The sequence below is a fragment of the Phocoena phocoena genome, chromosome 2 (genome assembly GCF_963924675.1).
Source record: "Phocoena phocoena chromosome 2, mPhoPho1.1, whole genome shotgun sequence".
Taxonomy (NCBI): Eukaryota; Metazoa; Chordata; class Mammalia; order Artiodactyla; family Phocoenidae; genus Phocoena; species Phocoena phocoena.
The window spans coordinates 164,044,017-164,062,971 of record NC_089220.1 but is presented as its reverse complement, the minus strand read 5'-3'; the positions used below and the strand labels follow the sequence as shown (position 1 = coordinate 164,062,971).

Here is an 18,955-nt window from a genome sequence, read left to right as displayed (position 1 = left end):
GAAAAAGAGCAAACTAAACCCAAAGCCAGCAGAAGGAAGAAAGGTGTAAAAATCAGAGATAAAATGAGAATAGAAAAATAACAGGGACAATCAACAAAACCAAAAGTTCTTTGAAAAGGTCAACAAAATTGACAAACTTTTAGATTGACTAAGAAAAAAAAGGACTCAAATTACTAAATTCAGAAATAAGAATGCGAACATTATTACTGACCTTAACAAAAAGAAAGAGAATTATAAGAGAATACCATGAGCAAATACAGACCAACAAATTAGATAACCTATAGGAAATGGACAAATTCCTAGAAACACAAACTAACAAAGCTGACTCAAGAAAGAGAAAATCAGGGCTTCCCTGGTGGCGCAGTGGTTGAGAGTCCGCCTGCCGATGCAGGGGACACGGGTTCGAGCCCCAGTCCTGAAAGATCCCACATGCCACAGAGCGGCTGAGCCCGTGAGCCATGGCCGCTGAGCCTGCGCGTCCGGAGCCTGTGCTCCGCAACAGGAGAGGCCACAACAGTGAGAGGCCTGCGTACCGCAAAAAAAAGGAAGAGAAAATCTGAACAGACCTAGAACAAGAGACTGAATCAACCAACAAGCAAAAACCTCCCCACAAAGAAAAGCCCTGGACCAGATGCCTTCATAAGTGAATTCTACCAAACATTTAAAGAAATATTAACAAAAATCCTTCTCAAACTCTTCCAAAAATCTTGAAGAGGGAACACTTCCTATCTCATTCTATGAGGCCAGTATGATAGCAAATGCCCCCAAGGTCAAACAAACATAAGAAAACAAAATAACAGCCCAATACCCCTTATGAATATAAATGCAAATATTCTCAAAACAAGTGTATCAGTGTCCTAGAACAGCCATAAAAAATGTCAACAAATTTGGTAGCTTAAGAAAACAGAAATACATTCTCTCACAGTTCTGGAAGCTCTAAGTCCAAAATCAACATGCTTCTCTCCTACCTTCTCGGGGCTCTCACAATCCTTGACATTTCTTGGTTTATAGCTACATTACTCCAATGTCCACCTTACTCTTTTGTTTTTTTAACCTTAGTCTTCACATGGCCATCTCCCCATCTCTGTGTTTCCACATACTTTCACAAGGACATCTGTCATTGGATTGAGTGTCTACAACAGGCCAGGATGATCTCATTCAAGATTTTTACACTGAAAACTTCAAAACATTGCTGAAAGAACTTAAAGACATAAATAAATGGAAAGACATCCTGTGTTCATATTATGGAAGACTTAATATTGTTAAGACAGCAATACTATCCAAAGCAATCTACAGATGCAATGCAACCCCTTATCAAAATTCCAATGGCCTTTTTCACAATCCTTGAATTCATATGGAATTTCCATAGAACGCAAGGAGCCAAAGCAATATTGAAAAAAAAAAGAGTAAAATTGGAACAAACTTCCCAATTTCAAAGCTTATTACCAAAGCTACAGTCACCACAACAGTGTGCACTGGCATAAGAATAGATAAAAAGAGCAATAGGATATAATAGAGTCCAGGAATAAACCCATGCATATATAGCCAACTGATTTTTAACAAGGATACCAAGACCATTCAATGGGGGAAAGAACAGTCTCTTCAACAAATGGTGCTGGGACATCTGGATACCCACAAGAAAAAAAAATGAAGTTGGACCCCTAACTCACATCATATACAAAAACTAACTCAAAATGGTCTTCACTAGTGGCACAGTGGTTAAGAATCCGCCTGCCAATGCAGGGGACACAGGTTCAATCCCTGGTCCAGGAAGATCCTACATGTCATGGAGCAACTAAGCCCCTGCACCACAACTGCTGAGCCTGCACTCTAGAGCCCGTGCTCCACAACAAGAGAAGCCGCTGCAATGAGAAAAGCCCGTGCACTGCAACGAAGAGTAGCCCCTGCTCACCACAACTAGAGAAAGCCTGCACGCAGAAACAAAGACCCAACGCAGCCGAAAGAACAAAACAAAACAAAAACTCAAAGCAGATCAACAGGGGAATTCCCTAGCAGTCCAGTGGTTAGGACTCTGTGCTTCCACTGCAGGGGACACAGGTTCGATCTCTGGTTGGGGAACTAGGATCCTGCATGCTGCACAGCACAGCCAAAAGAAAAAAGAAAAAAAGACCCTATCTCTGAATGTAATCACATTCTGAGCAGCTGGGGATTAGGACTTCAACCATGAAGTGTGTCAACTTCCTTGTCTGTTAAAAAAAAGAAAAAAAAATTTTTTTAATGGATCAACAACCTAAAAAGAGCTAAAAACAAAACTCTAAGGAAGGAAATGGGTGTAAAATATAACTTCGGGTAGTAATGGATTCTTAGGACACTAAAAGCATAAGCAACAAAAGAAAAATTAGATAAACTGGACTTCATCAAATTAAAAACTATAGTGAATCAACGGACAATATAAAGAAAATGAAAAAACAACCCACAGAGTGGGAGAAAAGATTTGTAAATCATGCATCTCTGATAGGTGTCTAGAATCCAGAAGATGTAAAGGAACTCTTATAGCTCAACAAAAAAAAAGACAAACTACCCAATTACAAAATGGACAAAGAATATGAACAGGGGGACTTCCCTGGCAGTCCAGTAGTTAAGACTCCACACTTCCACTGCAGGAGGGCACGGGTTCGATCCCTGGTCAGGGAACGCCCAACACAGCCAAAAAAAAAAAAGAATACAAACAGGTATTTTTCCAAAGAAGATTTACAAATGGCCAACAAGCACTCATCATTCATGATTAGAGAAATGCAAATCAAAACCACAATGAGGGCTTCCCTGGTGGTGCAGTGGTTGAGAGTCCCCCTGCCAATGCAGGGGACACGGGTTCGTGCCCTGGTCCGGGAAGATCCCACATGCCGCGGAGCGGCTGGGCCCATGAGCCATGGCCGCTGAGCCTGTGCGTCCGGAGCCTGTGCTCCGCAACAGGAGAGGCCACAGCAGTGAGAGGCCTGCATACCACAAAAAAAAAAAAAAAAAAAAAACACAATGAGGTACCACTTCATATCCACTAAGATAGCTATAATCTAAAAATTCAGAAAATATTAAGTGTTGGTGATAATGAGAAAGAAATGGATCCCTCATACACTGCTTGCGGGAATGTAAAAATGGTGCAGCCACTATGAAAACCAGTTTGGTGGTCCTTGAAAAGTTAAATACAGAAGCATCATATGACCCATCAACGCCACTAGTAGTATATACCCCCCAAAATACCAATGTTCTAACATCTATACCAGTGTTCACAGCAGCACTATTCACAACAGCAAAGAGATGGAAACAACGCAAATGTCTTTCAACGAATGAAAGGACAGATAAAATGTGGCCTGTATATATACAATGGGATATCAATCAGCCATAAAGAGGAATGAAGTACTAATACAGACTGCAACGTTGCTGAACCTGAAAATGGATCTAGACACTGATCAACAGTTGTTAACACACACACACACACACACACACACACACACACACACAAAACATCATATGCCTCCTGAAGGAAATATACAACACTATCTATGAAGTATTCTTGACTGTCCCCACAATAAACTGATTATGATCAAGTCTCTGAATATATCTAACTACTAATGTACAGAAAATACATAGAACAAAGTGACATGTTAACACACACACACACACCCCATCTAAGATTAATCAACAAAGTCTGCTGTGTACAAACTCTACAGGACAAATGACCTAAATTTTTTCCATAAGTAAACTGACAAATGGGGGAAAGAAGACAAAGGAGATTACAGAGAGACCTAAGAGACATACCAAGCTACTGCAATGTATGCACCTTATTTGGATCCAGCTTATGGACCTTACGGGATCCTGATTCAACAACTATAAAAGAAAACAGGAGACAGTCAGGAAATTCTGAACAATGACTAGATATTTGATGGGTTTAAGAAATCCCTGTCAATTATTTTAGGTGTGATAATATATTGTGCATTTTTAAAATATACACGTAAACTAGAAATGCTCACAGAATTCAAAATAATCAGAAAACTGGGGTAGGGAAGGGTATAGAAGAAACAGCTGGCCATGACTTGGTCACTGTTAAAGCTAGGTACCAAGGTGGGGATTCTCTCTACTTGTATTTTTCAATAATATTTTGAAATTTTTCAATAATAATTTTTTCAATAATAAAAGTATTTTTGAAATTTTTCAATAATAAAAGCATTTTTTCAATAATAAAAGTATTTTTTTAATATACCTGTAAAAATTTACCACTTTAGTATCTCTGATGTCCATTCCCTCATTTTTATCCCTCCTCCTACTTCTGACTCAAACAGTTCCTCAGTATCTCTCCCTTGGACTTAGTACAGTAAAGCAGAGTCTTACCTCTGTGGAGTGTAGATTCTAACATCAGAGTACAAAACCCAAAACAGTAGGTATAATCAAAACTATCCTTGAAAAACCCCTTCAAATCCCAATAGAGAAAGTGCATGACACGTACATCATTTTGAATACACAACACTGCTTTATTCAAGTTCTTCTAACTGTGCTGTCAGATAGTATCTATCAACGATCCTCAACTCATTTTAAAACTTCCTCTTCAAGAATATAAGTAAGCCGACACCACCTCTTGCCTGGCCCCCTCAATAATAGTATACTTCATGTCTTTGTCAGCGATGGTTGGGAAAGCTTTACAATAATTCACAAGGGATTTCCATATAGGTTTGCCTAGAGCTCAGTGAGTAAAATGGCAGACTGAATTACCTCCATAATTTATTTTTTTTCTATCTCCCCCCACCCGCTAGGCCATATAGCTGGTTTTAAGTATGTTAAATGCACTTATGATCCAGCTCTGCCTTTCTTTTTTATAGTTGGTCTGGTCTCAAATCCTTCCAATCCATTTACCACAACGCTGTCAGAGTGATCTTTCTAAAACAGAAAACTCATATGTTATTCCTCAGTTTCAGTGGCTCCCCATAATCAACAGGATCAAGTCCTTAGTATGAAAGGGTGGAGCAGGGGCCGGAAGAAAGAGGGAGGGGGAAGGTGGGGAAGGAGGGAGGGAAGGCAAGCCAAGGCAAGGGGAGGGGAGGAAGCAAGGAAGGAAAAGGATGAGCAGGGGAAAGGGAAAAGAAAGAAAATCTTGCCTATACCATCAGCTCCACCTCTCAGAAGGCCTACTATTCAAACTCTACAATGCAAATCCCTGATATACCTGTGTCTTTTGTCATTTACTTCTCCCTTTGCCTATAATAACCCACTTTTTACACACCGATCTATGTTAAAACACTTACCTTCAACAACTGAGAACTATGGAGTGATTGACATTGAAGAAAAGTAACAGTTAAATTGAAAAATTCCTAATCCTGATCACCAGAAAAACAAAACTAAAATTTGGAACATATTTTCTGGTATGAAAAATGGGTATTAGACATTAAAGAACAGCATCACTGATACCATATACATCAGGTACATTGTGAGGTTTTGCTAACTAGTCTGGAAATACAATTGGCATTTCTAAAATAAAATGCATTCCAGGCTCCAAAATAATTTTGGAACACAATTTAGTCAGAATTTTTTAAATACACATCAAATTTAGACTATAACAAAGATGGCATTGCAAATCAATATGAAAAAATGAACTGTTCAATAAATGGTGATGGAACAAATGGTAGCATTTTAGCATCTAGGAAAAAATTAAGTTGGAACCATACCTCACATTGTATTTGCTGCATACATTCCAAATGTATCAAAGATTAACTGTTAAAAAAAAAGAAAAGAAAGAAAGAAACTATAAAAATGCTAAAGGAGGGAGGGGCTTCCCTGGTGGCACAGTGGTTAAGAATCCGCCTGCCAATGCAGGGGGACACAGATTCGAGCCCTGGTCCAAGAAGATCCCACATGCCGCAGAGCAACTAAGCCCGTGTGCCGCAACTACTGAGCCTGCACTCTAGAGCCTGCAAGCCACAACTACTGAGCCTCTGTGCCACAACTACTGAAGCCCGCACTCCTAGAGTTCCTGCTCCACAACAAGAGAAGCCACCACAACGAGAAGCACACGCACCGCAACGAAGAGTAGCCCCTGCTCGCCACAACTAGAGAAAGCCCACACGCAACGAAGACCCAACGTAGCCAAAAATAAATAAATAAAATAAGTAAATTTACTAAAAAAAAAAAAAAAAAAATATATATATATATATATATATATATATATATATATATATTAGAGGAGGGAGTTCCCTGGTGATCCAGTGGTTACAACTCTGCATTTCCACTGCAGGGGGCACAGGTTCACTCGCTGGTCGGCAAACAATCCTATATGCCACGCATTGTGGCCAAGAAAAAAAAAAAGCTTAAGGAAAAACATGAAAGAATTCCTTTATAACTTTGAAGTAGGGAAAGCCTTAACTAATGGTTCAAAACACAGAAACCAAGAAAGACAAGATTAAGAAATTCAACTAAATAAAAATCAAAATTTTCTGCATGAGAAAAAGCCACATGAGCAAGGTCAACAACAGGGCCAAAACTAGTCCAACTCATCACAAAAGCCTAATATATGAGGTACTCCTATGAAAGCTCCAACAAATCAAAAAGGAAAAAATCAACAACCAAACAGAAAAAGAACAGATCACATATGGGACAATACCAGTTGAATTGCTCTTAAAAACATGAAAAGATGCTCAGATTCACTCATAATAAGAGAAATGCAAAATGCATGGTTTGAGACACCAACTTTCATCTACTGGATTGCGAAAGATGTGTGCTGCTGGGAACACAAACTGGTACCACCACTAAAGAGAATAATTTGGGAATATCTACCAAAATTGATTGTAAAATCTCTCTGACCCAACAGTTCCACTGTTGGCAATTAATAAAAACCTACAGATGTCTTTGCACAGAAGCAAAATGACATATATATATATACAAGCATTAGTCATAAAAGCAAAAGATTAGAAACAGGCAGCTGATTATATAACATATGATAATAAAGAAAGCGCTATACTGATAATAGATAAACTGTTCAGGAAAATTTAAGATGCAAGAGAGTATATATAATATTCATCCATTTGTATAAAATTGCAGAAAATTTTTGTTTCCTCATATTTATATTTATTTGTGTATCCAAAAAAGTAGTAACAGCAACTATGCTGGTGGCAGAAACTGTACTGAGAAACTGTGCAGATAATGGTGTACAGGAGTAGGAGCGAGGATTTTTAATATTTAAAATTTTGGATAATGTGACTTATAGTCTAAACATCAGATTTAAATATTTATATATATGTATATAGTGCTAGTCAAAAACACCGTATTTTCCCCGTTTATTTACTCATGCCATGAAACTATTCTATGCCAAAAATACTTTAGTGCTGGCTTCCCAAAATGGAAGCATATACTAATAGTACTAGCTTTATCTCTACTATTTTGAGTTTCTCCATCAGTTACTTAATTTTCATAAAATGCCACAGTCTAATAAATTGATGTCTACACATTTAAGAATGGTACTGAGCTATAAAGAAACATGGATTTCTCTAAGAAAGGTAACTAAAAACGGAAATGGGGCTTCCCTGGTGGCACAGTGGTTGAGAATCTGCCTGCCAATGCAGGGGACACAGGTTCGAGCCCTGGTCTGGGAAGATCCCTCATGCCGCGGAGCAACTGGGCCCGTGAGCCACAACTACTGAGCCTGCATGTCTGGAGCCTGTGCTCCACAACGAGAGGCCGCGACAGTGAGAGGCCTGCACACCGCGATGAAGAGGGGCCCCCGCTTGCCACTAGAGAAAGCCCTCGCACAGAAACGAAGACCCAACACAGCCATAAATAAATAAATGTATTTATTTATTTAAAAAATAATAATAAAATAAAAATGGAAATGAAAATTAGAAATACAAAAGGGGTCTTATGAAAGCACACCAAAATTTAAGAAAAGTCAATGTTTGTTTATATTCAAGCAACAAGGATCCACAGGGTGTTAAAATTAACATGCATTAGAAACATCATTCGTCTAGCAATACACAAAACAGGAGGAAAAGAATATAAAACAGATTTTTATCTCTAACGAAGAAAAAATAAAGTGGCTTATTTTCCCAACAGTAATAATAAGAAACTGTATCCATTTAAAAAAAAAAAAAATCAAGATTTTAATTAGAAGTATCTGGATCATTCTGCACCAAAACAAAACAAAAATTAAGTTTGTCCAGAAAGTAGAAAAGCTGTTTCAATTTTTAAAAATTAAAAATTACATCCAGTACTGTTAAAAATATTTGAGCAGCAAACACTTTGATATAATATGAATTACCAGATATTTTAAAATACATCTGCACTCCAGTGTTCAAGAAAATTTTTCTCAGAATTCTCTGTACTTACCGCCATTATCTGTTCTTTTTAAAGCTCCATCCTTATGAGGACACAGTTCACATCTCTATTAAAAGGAGGGGGGGAAACAAAGAGATTTTTCAGATTACCAAAGTATAACATCTTCCCTGTAACTTGAAAACTATTAAAAATATGGTAGTGGCATTTGTACTAGTTGCCACCAAGAGTGTATCAGAAAGATCCTCACAAAGTAATTCTCCTTGACATTTGGTCTTCCTCAGAGTACCAGACAACAACTTTTTAAAAGTAATTTTACTGAACATTTAAATTCCTGCCACAATTTTTTTTCTAATGTTATATTAATAAAAATGAAGATTCTCTCAACATAGGATTGGGGCACAGTTTTTAACCTGTGCCTCTACTCCTTTGCTTTCTGAGTAGAATCAACCAGGATTATTACATACTCAGTTGGATCTGGTTTCTCCTGAAATAAAGAGCCAAACTCAAATTCAGAATTTTGATTCAAGTAGGAAAGCATGATCTCACATGTGCTTACCTGCCTTTGGAAGAAAAGAACTGCTCTAATTATTCTAGTTACTCTTTTTATTCACAGCCCAATGATACTCAGAATTATTATGGATCCCTCTCTACCACTCCCACAATTTAAAACCAGAAATAAACACCAAGCCAGTATTGCCATTTCTTTTCACTACTGACAAGAGGACTGAAATAATTGTAAAAATAATAGTTTCAGTGGCACTGCCTTACTGTGAAGACTACATTCCTAGAAACCATATATGATACCTATTATTTGTACCCTATCTTACTCTCCAAAGAGGTTTGAAGCATATAATATAGTAATATAAATGAGTTACACAGTAAAATATGAGCAAGAAATTAAAATAAAATAGTGAATAAGCACGCAATAAGCTGGTAGGGGGGTTAAAAGACAAAAGTACTAAAAATCATCTATATCCACAATAAGCAGTTAAGGGATACACAAAACAATTAGATGTAAACTATGATATCAGAAACAGTAATCATGGGCTTCCCTGGTGGTGCAGTGGATAAGAATCCATCCGCCAATGCAGGGGACACGGGTTCAAGCCCTGGTCCAGGAAGATCCCACATGCCGCAGAGCAACTAAGCCCGTGTGCCACAACTACTGACCTTGCACTCTAGAGCCTGCAAGCCACAACTACTGAAGCCCGTGTGCCTAGAGCCCATGCTCCGCAACAAGAGGAGCCACCGCAATGAGAAGCCCGCACACTGCAACGAAGAGTAGCCCCCACTCGCCACAACTAGAGAGAAAGCCTGCACGCAGCAATGAAGACCCAATGCAGCCAACAATAAATTAATTTTTTAAGAAAAAACAGTAATCATGAGGGGAGGAGAATACAGATGCAGGGTTTTTTGAATGCATTTGAAATTAAGAGATCAGCAACTTAAAACAATCCCATATATATATATAGACTGTATACCAAATCCTCATGGTAACTGCAAGCCAGAAATCTATGATAAATATACACATAAAAAAGGAAAAGAAATCCAACCATAACCCAAAAGATAGTCATCAAATCATGAGAAGAAAACAACAGAAGAAGAAGAATGGGAAAAAAAGACCTACAAAAACAAATCCAAAACAACAAAATGGCAATAAGAACATACATATCAATAATTACCTTAAATGTAAATGGACTAAATGCTCCAACCAAAAGACATGGGCTGCCTGAATAGATACAGAAACAAGACCCACATATATGCTGCCTACAACAGACTCACTTCAGATCTAGAGACACACAAATACTCAAAGTGAGGGGACAGAAAAGGTATTCCATGCAAATGGAAAAATCAAAAGAAAGCTGGAGCAGCAATACCGGTATCAAACAAAACAGACTTTAAAATAAAGACTGTTATGAGAGACAAAGAACACTACATAATGACCATGGGATCAGTCCAAAAAGAGGATATAACAATTGTAAAAGTATACGTACCCAACATACAAACACCTAAATATACAAGGCAAATACTAATGAACATAAAATGAGAAATTGACAGGAATAAAATAATGGTAAGGGACTGTAATTCCCCACTTACATCAATGGCCAGATCATCCAGACAGAAAAGCACTAAGTAAACACTGGCCTAAAGTGACACATTAAAGCAGATGCACTTAATTGATATATATAGATATGTATATCTATATATATGAGCACTCCATCAGAAAGAAGAATACACATTCTTTTCAAGCGCACATGCAACATTCTCCAGGATAGATCGTGTACATACTAGGCCACAAAACAAGCCTCAGTAAATTTTAAGAAAACTGAAATCATATCAAGCATCTTCTACAACACTATGATTAGAAATCAGCTACAAGAAAAAAACTATGAAAAACACAAACACGTGGAGGCTAAACAATACGCCACTAAACAACCAATGGCTCACTAGCGAAATCAAAAGAGAAAATCAAAGAATACCAAGAGACAAATGAAAACAAAAACATGATGATCCAGCGAGTTCCCTGGTGGCCTAGTGGTTAGGATTCCGGGCTTTCATTGTCATGGCCCAGGTTCAATCCATGGACAAGGAACTGAGATCCCGCAAGCCAAGTGATGTGGTCAAAAAAGAAAAAAAAAAAAACACAGGATGATACAAAACGTATGGGATGCAGCAAAAGCAGTTGCAAAAAAGGGAAGTTTGCAGCAATACTAGCTTGTACCTCAGGAAACAAAAAAATCTCAAATAAACAACCTAACTTTACATCTAAAGCAACTAGAGAAAAAAGAACAAACAAAACCCAACATTAGTAGAAAGAAAGAAATCATAAGGATCAGAGCAAAAATAAATGAAATAGAAATAGAAAAAACAATAGAAAAGATCAATAAAACTAAGCTGGTTCTTTGAAAAGATAAACAAGTGATAAACCTTTAGCCAAACTCATCAAGAAAAAAAGGGAGGACTTCCCTGGTGGTCCAGTGGTTAAGACCTCCACTGCAGGGGGCAGAGGTTCAATCCCTGTTCAGGGAATTTCCACATGCTGTGGCGTGTGGCCAAAAAAAATTAAAAAGAAAAAAGGGAGAGGGCTCAAATCAATAAAATGAGAAATGAAAAGGAAGTTACAACTGACAGGACAGAAATACAAAGCATCATAAACTACTACTACTACTAGCAACTATACACAATTAAAATGGAAAATCTAGAAGAGATGGACAAATTCTTAGAAAGGTACAGTCTCCCAAGACTGAAGCAGGAAGAAGTAGAAAATATGAACAGATCAAGTACTGAAATTGAATCAGTAACTTAAAAACTCCCAACAGGGAATTCCCTGGCAGTCCAGTGGTGAGGACTCTGCACTTTCACTGCTGAGGGCCCGGGTTCAATCCCTGGTCAGGGAACTAAGATCCCGCAAGCTATGCAGTGCAGCCAAAACAAAAAAGTTAAAATACATAAAAAATAAAAGCTCCCAACAAACAAAAGTCTAGGCCCAGATGGCTTCACAGGTGAATTCTACCAAACATTCGAATATTTAAAGAAGAGTTAACACCTATCCTTCTTAAACTATTCCAAAAAACAGCAGAGGAAGGAACACTTCCAAAGTCATTCTATGAGGCCACCATCACCCTGATACCAAAACCACACAAAGATATCACCAAAAAAAAAAAAAAAATTGCAGGCCATTATCACTGATGAACATAGATACAAAAATCCTCAACAAAATAGTAGCAAACCATATCCAACAATACATTAAAAGAATTATACACCATGATCAAGTGGTATTTATCCAAGGGATGCAAGGGTTTTTCAATGTCTGCAAATTAATCAATGTGTTATATAACACATTAACAAATTGAAGAATAAAAATCATACGATCATCTCAATATATGGAGAAAAAGCTTTTGATAAAGTTCAACGTCCATTTATACTCCCCAGAAAGTGAGCAGAGAGGAAACCTACCTCAACATAATAAAGGCCATATATGAAAAACCCACAGCTAACATCATACTCAATGATTAAAAGCTGAAAACATTTCCTCTAAGATCAGGAATAAAATAAGGATGCCCAATTTCATTATTCAACATTGTTTTCTAAGTTCTAACCACAGCAATCAAAGAAAAAAACAAAAAAAGAAAGAAAAGGAATGCAAATTAGAAAAGAAAAAGTAAAAATGTCACTGTTTGAAGATGGCATGATACTCCACATAGAAAATCCTGAAGACGTTACCAGAAAACTACTAGAGCCCATCAATGAAATTCAGTAAAGTTGCAGGGAACAAAACTAATATACAGGACTTCCCTGGTGGCGTAGTGGTTAAGAATCCACTTGCCAATGCAGGCGACAAGGGTTCGAGTCCCGGTCCGGGAAGATCCCACATGCCACGGAGCAACTAAGCCCATGTGCCACAACTACTGAGCCTGTATGCCACAACTACTGAGCCTGCGCCCTAGAGCCCGTGAGCCACAACTACTGAGCTTGCATGCCACGACTACTGAAGCCTGCTCACCTAGAGCCTGTGCTCTGCAACAAGAGAAGCCACCGCAATGAGAAGCCTGCTCACCACAACAAAGAGTAGCCCCCACTAGCCGTAACTAGAGAAAGCCCACGCACAGCAATAAAGACCCAATGCAGCCAAAAATAAACTAATATACAGAAATCTGTTACATTTCTATACACTAACAACAAACTATCAAAAAGAGAAATTAAGGAAACAACCCCATTTACCACTGCATCAAAAAGAATAAAATACCTAGGAGGTAAAAGACCTGTACTCAGAAAACTATAAGACACTGATGAAAGAAACTGAAGATGACCCAATCAGATGGAAAGATGTTCTTGGATTGAAGAATTAATATTGTTAAAATGACCATACTACCCAAGGCAATCTACAAGCTCAATGAAATCCCTACCAAATGAGTAATGGCATTTTTCACAGAACTAGAACAGATGATTTTTTAATTTCTATGGAAACATAAAAGACCCTGAATAGACAAAACAATCTTGAGAAAGAAGAACAGAGCTGGAGGAATCCCACTCCCTGACTTCAGACTGTACTACAAAGCTACAAAACAGTATGGTACCGGCAAAAAAAAAAGACACATAGGTCAATGGAACAGAATAAAGAGCCCAGAAATAAACCCACATACCTATAGTCAATCTATGACAAAGGAGGCAAGAATACACAATGGAGAAAAGACAGTCTCTTCAACAAAAGGTGGTGGTAACGCGGGACAGCTACATATAAAAGAATAAAATTAGAACATTCTCCAACACCATATACAAAAATAAACTCAAAATGGATTAAAGACCTAAATTTAAGGCAAGATACTATAAAATTCCTAGAGTAAAACAGGCAGAACGTTCTTTGACATAAATCACACCAGTTTTTTTTAATCTGTGTCCTAAATCAAAGGAAACAAAAGCAAAAATAAACAAATAAGACCTAATTAACTTAAAAGCTTTTGCACATCAAAGGAAACCATAGACAAAACAAAAGACAACCTGCTGAATGGGAGGTTGAATGAATGGGAGAAATATTTGCAAACGATGTGACTGATAAGGAGTTAATACCCAACATATATAAACAGCTCATGCAACTCAACATCAAAAAACTGCCCAACTGAAAAATGGGCAGAAGGGGACTTCCCTGGTGGCACAGTGGATAGGAATCTGCCTGCCAATGCAGCGGACATGGGTTCGAGCCCTGGTCCCAGAAGATCCCACATGCCGCGGAGCAACTAAGCCCGTGCGCCACAACTACTGGGCCTGCGCTCTAGAGTCCACGAACCACAACTACCAAGCCCACATGCCACAACTACTGAAGCCCACATGCCTACAACCTGTGCTCCGCAACAAGAGAAGCCACCACACTGAGAAGCCCGCACACCGCAATGAAGAGTTGCTCCCGCTCGCCACAACTAGAAAAAGCTCACGCACAGCAACAAAGACCCAATGCAGCCAAAAATAAATGAATTAATTTTTTTTAAAAAAGGGGGGCAGAAGAACTGAACATTTTTCCAAAGAGGAAATGCAGATGGCCAACAGGCACATGAAAAGATGCTCAATATCGCTAATTATTAGAGAAATACAAATCAAAACAACAATGAGGTATCACCTCACACTGGTCAGAATGGCCATCATTAAAAAGTCTACAAATAGGAGTTCCTTGATGGTCCAGTGGTTAAGAATCCGCCTTCCAATGCAGAGGACGCGGGTTCGATCCCTGGTCAAGGAACTAAGATCCCACATGTCACGGGCAACTAAGCCCATGCGCCACAACTACTGAGCCCACGCACTCTGGAGCTTACACACCACAACTAGAAAGAAGCCTGCACGCCACAACTAGAGAGAAGCCCGCGCACCACAACAAAGATCTCGCGTGCCACAACTAAGTCCTGATGCAGCCAAATAAATAAATTTTTAAAAATATTTTTTAAATCAATGAAAGCATTCTGTGAGAATCAATGCACTATATGAAATTTACAATAAAGACAATAGTATCATTCATTATAAAAAAAGAAAAATACTGATTCAATTACTTCACTTCTACAGAGCCAAAGGAAATATGATAGAAATGGCAATTATTAAGTACTGTGTCATCTTCATATCACTTACACACTTTAATTTCAAGACATGAAAAGACGTGTACAGAAATATTTTATATCACTGTTTATGACTATAAAGTTTTTATTATAAGTCCAACTGTATAACAATGAGGGAACTAATGCTATATTCACAAAGATTTTAAATGAGTTATAAAATGCAGAGAAGAAAATTCTAAAAGAGAACTACATGCTAATAAGTAAAATACTATTACTATGTCTTTACCTTTAGTCTTTTACTAAAGGTAAAAATAGATATATAGAAGACTTGAGAGAAAGAAATAACTACAGACAAAGAAGGTTTAAGTTATAATTAGAGGCTATACCCTAAGCTCAGGAAAAAAGTATCAGGTTCTGGACAATAGAGATTCCAGACCCTACAGTAAACTAATCCAACCTGAAAAGTTTCACAGGGCAGGCTGCAGCTGTACATGTTACTATTAAAGTTCCACAGATGCATTCTTATTTAATAAGTGAGAGGTACTGTTAAAATGCACAAGTAAATCCTGTAAGAGAGTACACAGATTATAAGGAGACAAAAAAAAAAAAAACACACATTGAAGATCTTACTTTTTTTTTTCTATTTTATACATAGTAGTTTATATCTCTTAATCCCCTGCCTTGCCCCTCCCCTGCTCCTTCCTTCCCCACTGGTAAACACTTGCTTGTTCTTGGTATCTGTGAGTCTGTTTTGTTTGTTTCTATATTATTTTACTATTTATTTGGCTGCATCGGGTCGCAGGATCTTCACTGAGGCATGCGGGATCTTTAGTTGTGGCATGTGACTTCTAATTCCCTGACTAGGGATCAAACCAGGCCCCGTGCACTGGGAGTGCGGAGTCTTAGCCACTGGACTACCAGGAAAGTCCCTCTGTTTTGTTATATACATTCATTTGTTTTATTTTTTGGATTCCAAGATCTCACATTTTAACAAAGGGGGGAAAAACGTTTTAATTGAAACGGTCCAAACAAGCAGAAGTTATATAAGGTGGTTCCTTCTTTTTTACATCACGTAGTATACTAAGAAAGCATGCAACTACTTTCCATCTTTATAACACAGGCATCAATTTCCAAATACTTTTCCTACTTTACTTTAGATTATTTTCCAAAATATAAAACTCAGTATACTTCACTAAATCAAGTTCACCCAAAATAATGACTTTTAGGAGGCTGTGGCTATTAACAAGCCATTGAGGGCTTCCCCGGTGGCACAGTGGTTGAGAGTCCACCTGCCGATGCAGGGGACACGGGTTCGTGCCCTGGTCTGGGAAGATCCCACATGCCGTGGAGCGGCTGGGCCCGTGAGCCATGGCCGCTGAGCCTGCGTACCGCAAAAAAAAAAAAAAAAAACAAGCCATTCATCTATACTGGTTTACTCAGACTTCGAACATCACTGTATTACAGAAAGCAACAAGATAATAATTATTTTTTTAAAAATAGTATAGGCTAAATAAGAAGAATAAATTCAAGCTTTAAGTTTGATCTTCCTCATATTATATAAAAGATGTAATTGTGGCATTAAAAAAGTATGTGTAGGGAGGGGCTTCCCTGGTGGTGCAGTGGTTGAGACTCTGTCTGCTAATGCAGGGGACACGGGTTCGAGCCCTGGTCTGGGAGGATCCCATATGTCATGGAGCAACTAGGCCCGTGAGCCACAACTACTGAGCCTGCACATCTGGAGCTTGCGCTCCGCAACAAGAAAGGCCGCGACAGTGAGAGGCCCACGCACCACGATGAAGAGTGGCCCCCGCTTGCCACAACTAGAGAAAGCCCTCGCACAGAAACGAAGACCCAACACAGCAATAATTAATTAATTAATAAACTCCTACCCCCAACATCTTCTTTAAAAAAAAAAAGTATGTGTAGGATAAAACATTTACCATCATTACTTCTTCTTTTAGGCAAAACATAAAAATACATATTAATTAACCTATTTTTTCTTGTGTTTTAGAAAGACTCATGACTACCAGAGTAGAAATAAGCACCCAGAGCACCCAGGCTGGGGTCTCCAAACAGCATTTCCCAAAGGAACCAGAACTACTGAAAGAAGTGGATGATTCCAGGTCTAGGTCAAGTATGCCCTGAATACCTCATTCTATCAAATAGCAAGGAAGCTATAAAAGACTGCTTTAGTCATGTGAAAAGGACCTATGGTCCAACCTAAAGAGGCTCCTGATGGCCAAAGATGAAATCATCTAATGCTAACAGAGATAAAAACTGCAATAAACTGAAAACTACCAAATATTTTAAAATCCATCATAAAGTGAATTTCTACTTCAAACATTGCTGAGTGGACTACCCTGGTGGCACAGTGGTTAAGAATCCACCTGCCAATGCAGGGGACATGGGTTTGAGCCCTGGGCCGGGAAGATCCCACATGCTGCGGAGCAACTGGGCCAGTGCGCCACAACTACTGAGCCTGCGCTCTAGAGCCCATGAGCCACAACTACCGAGCCTGCATGCCACAGTTACTGAAGCCCACACACCTAGAGCACGTGCTCTGCAACAAGAGAAGCCACCGTGATGAGAAGCCTGTGCACCACAACGAAGAGCAGCCCCCGCTTGCCACAACTAGAGAAAGCCCATGCGCAGCAACAAAGACCCAACGCAGCAATCAGTCAATAAATATTAAAACGAAAAGAAAAGGAAAGAACTAAATAGGGAATTCCCTGATGGTCCAGTGTTAAAGAATCCGCCTTCCAATACAGCGGATGCAGGTTCGATCCCTGGTCGGGGAACTAAGATCCCACATGCCGTGGGGCAACTTAGCCTGCGCACCACAATCACTGAGCTCACACGCCTCAACTAGAGTCTGCGTGCCGCAAACTACAGAGCCCATGTGCTCTGGAACCCACTCATGACAACTACAGAGCCCCCATGCCCTGGAGCCTGCGTGACACAACTAGAGAAGAGAAAACCCACAGGCCACGACTAGAGAGAAGCCCACGCGCTGCAACAAAAGATCCCACATGCCTCAACAAAGATCCTGCATGCTGCAAATAAGACCCGATGCAGCCAAAAATAAAGAAAATAAATCTTTAAAAACAAAAAAGAACTAAATAAAAATTCTTAAACTTAAAAATATAATACATGAAGTGAAAAATTCATTGGATGGGCTTAACAACAGAATCAAGATGACAAAGGAAAGGGTCAGTGAGCTTGAAGCTACATCAATAGATAGGATCTATCTGAAAAAGAGAAAATGGTAAAAAAAAAAATGAACAGAGCTTCAGGGACCTATTGAACAGTATCAAGAAGCCACCATGTATAATTGAAGGCCTGGAAGAGGAGGAGGAGGTGAGGGAGAGAATATGAATATGAGAATATGGCAGTAAAGAAAATTTTGAAAAAATAATGGATGAAAATTTCCTCTATTTGAAGACAAATATGGATTCCAGAAGCACAGTGAATCCCAAACAAGCAAAACTGCTTCATGAAAAGCAAACAAAAGTCTTCAAGAGGCAGTCAAAAGAAAAGGACACACCAAAGACAGGGAAACAGTGATTGAATTAATAGCTGATCTCTCATCATAAACTATGGAAGTCAAAACAGTAAAACAAACATCTCTAAAGTGCTTGAAGAAAAAGAACTGTCAATCCAGAATTCTGTATCTAACTAATATATCCTTCAAAATGAAGGTGAAACAGACGTTTTTAGGTAAGAAAGAGCAAACAGAATTCATCACCAGGTGATATAGACTACAATAAAGGCTACAAGAAATTCTTCGGAATAAAGGGAAATGGTACTAGATGAAAAACACAAATCTTCAGGAGGCAAAGAAGAACACCATAAATGGTAAATATCTGGGTAAATATTGCGTTGGCCAAAAAGTTCGTTTGGGTTTTTTCATAAGAGCTTATGGAAAAACCCAAAAAAACTTTTTGGCCAACCCAATATAAAAGACTTTTAGTTCTAAAATTCTTAAAAATACATATAATTATTGAAAACAAAAATTGTAATACTGTCTTATGGCGTTTATAATATATGTAGCTCTAATATATATGACAATAGACAATAGCATAAGTAACAATGGACAGAGGTGATGTGATGTAAAAGAATCTCTACAGTTACAAGATTTCTAC

General features: G+C 38.5%; 1 protein-coding gene across 1 annotated transcript in view; it reads right to left on the bottom strand.

Annotated features, from left to right (window-relative positions):
- Positions 1 to 18,955, bottom strand: part of MLLT10 (MLLT10 histone lysine methyltransferase DOT1L cofactor) — a 243,767-nt gene that overhangs the window by 184,367 nt on the left and 40,445 nt on the right. The window contains exon 4 of the mRNA XM_065871216.1: positions 8,326 to 8,380. Within this exon, the coding sequence (XP_065727288.1) occupies positions 8,326 to 8,380 (55 nt within the window). The remainder of the gene's footprint in view (positions 1 to 8,325; positions 8,381 to 18,955) is intronic.